Source organism: Procambarus clarkii, chromosome 34 (genome assembly GCF_040958095.1).
Source record: "Procambarus clarkii isolate CNS0578487 chromosome 34, FALCON_Pclarkii_2.0, whole genome shotgun sequence".
NCBI classification, from domain to species: Eukaryota; Metazoa; Arthropoda; class Malacostraca; order Decapoda; family Cambaridae; genus Procambarus; species Procambarus clarkii.
Window position 1 is genome coordinate 42,717,160 of NC_091183.1, and position 6,025 is coordinate 42,723,184.

Sequence of the window (6,025 nt, forward strand, 5' to 3'; positions counted from 1 at the left end):
GTATGTACAGGTACAAAAATTGTGAAAGCTCCTAAGCTGCATTATTTTTTTAGGTCATCTGTATTTATACCATACTTGGTCTTAACACGGTCCAACTCTGCTTGTTTCTTTTCTGCATCCATTTTCTTGAAGGCTTTGTTGGACTGTAAAGAGGAAAGTGTATGTTATTTCTCAAAAACAGCAAGTAGTAGTGCAAGTAATAAATTAATTATATTTCTTAACTGAAAAAATTTGGAATTAAACTTATGAAATGTGTCTTGAATTATCACCCGTTTCTGAATCAGGTGGCAAACTCGTTAGCTTACATTATTTGTTTAGCTGCTATCACGGGGCAAAGTGAAGAGAAGCTTTCACAGCCTGTTCTTCACACTCGGAAATAAACTACTGTATTTGGTTGCTCTCTTAAGCAATGTCCAGCAGCGTCAAGGATATCACCAAATAACAGCAAGGCCAGGTTGACACTTTCTCTGATGCAGTGGGGATCTTTTTAAATGCCCCTGCCAGGCCATTAATGAGAGAAGTAAGATACTGGAGATCCCTCTATCTAATCTGGCATTTCTAGAAGATGCCTTCATTTACTGGTACATTAAAAAACTTTTACATACCACAAACACTCTTGTTAACTGTTATTTTACCACCTGGCCACTAACCTAGATTGCCACCTGATGTCAGCATCTACATTGTCAACATAGTAAAATGGAGTTGGCTACTTTACCTTCACCCTAGTGTTCTCTGACCATACAATCCTTCACCAGATGAGACACTCCCTTATTCACTTGAATGATATGTCTAACAAATGATTTGTAAATAATATTTTGACAAATAATAAACCTCACCTGGTAATAAAGGACCACTAAATATCTGCCACAAACATTGAAGCCAGAAAGATGATCACAAGCATTTTTAGCATCAAAGATATCTTCAAAGACAACAAATGCTGTACCACGGGTCTCAGGAGTGTTTCCTCTGTAAAAAACAAAATATATTTCGCTGTTATGTATGGTACCCATTCAAACAAATATACACTCACTTAACATGCAATTTCCTTCTGTTTATCTGGCATTGTTGATTAATTCAAATACTACTGAGTGAGTAGAGTTGTGGAGAAAGGATGTGTTACTATGAACAACTTTAACTCCCTTTTAGTTTACTATTCGTCTAATTCCCTGGCCAAATGCTGCCCAACATCATCTGGACATGGAGTCTTTTCCCTTTTTTTACCTATTTATAGCTTTAATTACCAATCAATATATATATATATCCTTTTTTTTACCTATTTATAGCTTTAATTACCAACCAATATATATATCCTCTTAAGTTCCACTGGTCTCCTTCCAACTCTAATTTTACTAATACCAAAACAGGTTAGATTCCTCAAAAATTCACTCTACCCATTGCTAACACATAAATAAAGTTACTCCTTCACCATTTCCCTCTTTCCTGCACTATGATAATAACAAGTATATGAACTCATGCTCAAAGAAAGTATTTCACAAACCCCTACCATTTACACCAAACACACTTTCCAAGAACTGCATTTATTCTCCACCCTAGCATTCTTATCCCTCAGCACAATAACTTCTGCAACATCTAGTAACATCTGCACACAATAGTTCAAATGATTCCAAAATACAGTACCTGCATCTCTTTCCTTTACCACTTTCTCTATGCAAGTCTGTAGAATATGCACTTATAAATAAATCCCAGTCCTACATATTCTTGTATTAACACACTTGTACACCCAAACATACTCCTTCAAATGAATAAAGCTATTCCCTTCATACAGTAATTATAACCCATCCATTCCTGAACACAGACCCCTACTCCAAACTTTCCCATCACAAACTTGTTTAATATTTTCCCATTTACTCATCCCACTAAGATGTGTCTCACTCACACCTAACATTCTTTCCAACTGAAATATCTCTCCAATATGAAATATCTCTTTCCAATTGAATTATCTACTTTAATAGACTCTGCTCTCATGTCCTTCTTATTTATACCTTTTACATCATCCTATTTTCGTCTTGCTTTTCAAATCAGAGCTTTTTATGATTATCACTTAATAAAATACAGTATCATAAGTGAAAAACGTTTCATCATTATTACATGAAGAATAATATACAAATTCAATACAGTACATACATATTGTTTAACAAAAGCTAACCAAAATTGACACTTCAGTCGTTGAAAAACACATCAAGATCGATGTGTTTTCCCAAGGAAAAAGAACCAAACGAACCCAAATAAAAAATCAGTTATTGGGAAACTCAATTCAAAATAAGAGGATGCCTAAAAGCACAAAATCAATCGCAAACAGCCGTCAACCACACAAATCTCAAACACTCACATAATTGAAAAATAAAAAATTAATATATATATATATATATATATATATATATATATATATATATATATATATATATATATATATATATATATATATTATATATATACACACACACACACACACACAGGATATATATATACATCATACATACAGTATAGTATTATATACTACAGTATATTGTATAAAATAATTTTATAATAATACTTTTGAATGCGTGTTAACTAAAAGCTGAACAAAGTACAATAAATAATAAATACTGTATATCGTAATAATTATTTAAATAATAGCAGCATTAATCTTACACTCTGATTTGTCTAATGGCTCCATATTTCCCGAAGATGTCGTACATTTCCTCTCCAGTGATTTTGTAGGGCAAGTTACGCACATACAAGATGCGATTGACCTCTGGGGGCAGCCGGACCTAATGGGCCAACAATGGAAGAGAAAACATATAATCAATATAGATCAATTATTATTAGATATGGTTTCAAAAGATTAGGGTAATCAAAGGAGGTATTCCTGGTCTCTAACCCGAATATGTTCCTCCAACAGTTTTCAAATACTGTACAGTAAATCCTAAAACTAGAGCCAAATTATATCTATTTTGGCTGTGCGTGTGTGTGTTTTTTGTAACCTAACACAATGTAATCAAATTAATAAAAAAATTAATAAAATATTGTATAAAATAATTTTTTTTATATAAATCAATATTAGTTTTATACAATAAAACAAATTGTATAAAATAATAAAAAAGTAGGTGTTGGTATTAGAAAATCCTCAAGTGCTCAAGGAGAATCTTTCAAGGTTATCTCTGAACACATTTTATTCTCTTCTCTGGGGTTATGGGTTCCCACAATTGCACTAGAGGCGGTTCCTGCTAATCTAATAATCAGCCTGTTCTTAAGGTAATGTGATTAGACCAAGACACCAACCTCCCTCACACACCACCAGGATACTTACCTAGATACTGTATGATGGTCTGAAAGCATATTATAGTTCCAATAAGTCTGGTTCACTTCCCAGTTATAAGTATTGTCCTAAACACAGAATATTCTCCGGTTATAATTGTATGTTATAAATCTATGGTTTAAACCTGTGGTAAACTTATTTTCTTTGGTATGTCTTAAGCCCGAGGTTTCTTTTTAATGTGAACTTTTAGGAGAATTTTCGAACTACATATTTCCTGTGTGTGTAAAAAATATGAAACATGAAAAAAATATGAAAAAAATTCTATTTTATTCTAACCTAAACCTAACCGTATATATGGTCTTAACATACACGCAAAACGAGTTTTTTCTAATCATCTTGTGTACCATTTCACCACACCATGAAACTAAACATGAAAACTCACATGAGTCCTCTTCTGAGCAAGAGCCATGTTGGTTATACACGTAGGTTATAAAACGAGGTCTTCACTTCAAATAGCAACGTATATTAGAAGGATATCCGGCCACTGCCCTAGTGAACTGAAGGAAGCGTGCAGCGTCGTGCTCCTCCCAGGCGAGGCTGTACTGTTGTGTTAACGCTCAGCTCGTCGCTCTAGTTCCGAGCACATTTTTTCCATTTTCTTTGATATCCAACTTTTCCCATACATTGGGAGGAAATAATAATAATAATAATAATAATAATAATAATAATAATAATAATAATAATTTATTTAGGAACAGTACATACATAGTTGCAGCGTTACAGTACAAACAGCAGCGTTACAGTACAAACATTCTGTTAGATTTAAAGATGAGGTAGTACATACAATACCTAAAGCCACTAGTACGCATAGCGTTTCGGGCAAGGCTATAATTAAAGCTACTCCATCCTTTCGAGATGGATCCTACTATTTCAATAAAGAGAATGCATGGTAGTGAGGGGGCGTGGGTGAGAGAGAATGCATGGGTGTGTGTGTGGGAGTTGGGAAACATGCTTATGAACAGGAAAAGGTTTGTGGTTAGTGAGAACAACATCCTCTACCACCACAAGTGTCACCAATATTTCCACTTCAACGCCATTAAAGTACATACAAGTTCAAGTGAACTTATTGAGAATACTGGATGTCAAAATTACAAAATGTAGGTTATTATTATATTGATCCTTTCTTTCACGAAGATAATTACCTATCCAAAATAATCAGATTCAGATTCTTTATTCAGGTAAAGGTACATCCATTCAATTACATACATAGTGATGGATTTAAAGATAGAGATACTTCGGGAGACATCTCCCGTCACGCAGGGTGCAGTTGCACCTCCACAGATCTCCAGTATCAGCTCTTGATACTGGTAATGGCTCAAAAGGGCCACCACTTACGGGCTATTTATGCCCGTGCCACCTTTTGGATGGCTTAATCTTCATCTTGGACACATTCATGGGAGACATCTCCCGTCACGCAGGGTGCAGTTAAACTCCACATATCTCCAGTATCATCTATTGATACTGGTAATGGCTCAAAAGGGCCACCACTTAGGGGCTATTCATGCCCGTGCCACCTCTTGGGTGGCTTAATCTTCATCAATCAATCAATCGATAGAGATACTACAAACAATACCTAAAGCCACTAGTACGCATAGCGTTTCGGGCAATCCCTAATCTTTAACTCCTAAATTAGCTAGCTCATATAACTTCGTTTACCCTATCAAAGGCTGCCTGCAGGTTCATAAATACTTGATAGTTATTTTCAGCACAAACATTTAATGTAAAACGTACTTTTGCTTTTGAGAAATACAAACAAATTTCTGGACAGCTGATCTACTAAGAATTAAAATGTTCACTCATTCTCTCAATTTAGCTAAACCAAAAAACTAAGGATATGGGTCAATACACGCCATTGACTTCAGGGATGAGGATGACCACCGCTTTACCTCCCCCTTCCCTCCTATCCCTATTTACTGGGAACCGTTGTCTCGTTCATGGTAAAATAGTAAGGTTCCAACAATAGGCTTTTCTCCATGATGTAGTTAAGCATGTCATAAGTTACTCCCTCCTCTTCAGGGGTGGTACACTTCCCAATCTTAATTGACACTTATACTTCATCCCACAAACTATCTTGGCATGTGACATCCCTCAATATTTCCTGACATAGCAAGAACTCACGCTCCTGTGCCAGGTAAGTCCATTAAGTCCACCATAGCCCGTGCTACTTGCCCTGCTCCTGTGCCAGGTAAGTTACAGGCTCACCATAGCCCATGCTACTTGGAACTTATTCAGAGTTGCTAAAATCTATAACAACAGCAAGAACTTTCCAAGAACCTGCCTAGTCCATTCTTGCTACATGCAAGTTTGAATGGAGATAGTCAGCCCTGCTAATGACCAAGGGTCATTTTCTGCCTCTACCATGCTGTCAATTGGGGCCGACACCTTCAACCCAGAGTCCTGCAGTAGATGTGCAGGTCAGGGTTTCATCTTTTCTGAGCTTACTTCAAATCAAAGCTTACCAGGCAGCTGCGGCTCCACAAGGTTTTCACCGTGTTCGTAGGGTGTAGCATGGTGCTCCAAACGAGCACCAAGCCATTAGGGTTTAGCCTGAGAAGTAACTACCATCTCTGGTGGTGACCCCTCCCACTTCAATTACAGAGGCAGTTAAGCAGTCCCTTTCTGCGAGGAAAATAGCGCCCCTCACATCCACTTCCCAGCCCCAATCCTTATCCTTGGGAAGATAGCTTTCAGCTAGGACAGAAAGGC

The 6,025-nt window shown here is 36.5% G+C and overlaps 1 protein-coding gene across 1 annotated transcript; it reads right to left on the minus strand.

Moving 5' to 3' along the window:
- Positions 1-6: 6 nt before the first annotated feature.
- On the minus strand, positions 7-3,878 carry LOC138371122 (splicing factor 3B subunit 6-like). Its single transcript, XM_069335953.1, has 4 exons — positions 3,702-3,878; positions 2,653-2,771; positions 837-966; positions 7-143 (listed from the first exon to the last, which is right to left on the minus strand). Exons 1-4 carry the CDS (start codon positions 3,726-3,728, stop codon positions 42-44), a joined length of 378 nt encoding a protein of 125 aa, XP_069192054.1. The 5' UTR covers positions 3,729-3,878; the 3' UTR covers positions 7-41.
- Between the last annotated feature and the right edge of the window lie 2,147 nt (positions 3,879-6,025).

Excerpts from the sequence above, each read along its gene's own strand:
- LOC138371122 (XM_069335953.1), bottom strand. The coding sequence starts at position 3,728 with ATGGCTCTTGCTCAGAAGAGGACTCAT. Across the intron at positions 967-2,652 it reads GCCATTAGACAAATCAGAGT|AGGAAACACTCCTGAGACCC; the intron begins GTAAGATTAATG and ends TGTTTTTTACAG. Across the intron at positions 144-836 it reads TAGTGGTCCTTTATTACCAG|TCCAACAAAGCCTTCAAGAA; the intron begins GTGAGGTTTATT and ends TCCTCTTTACAG.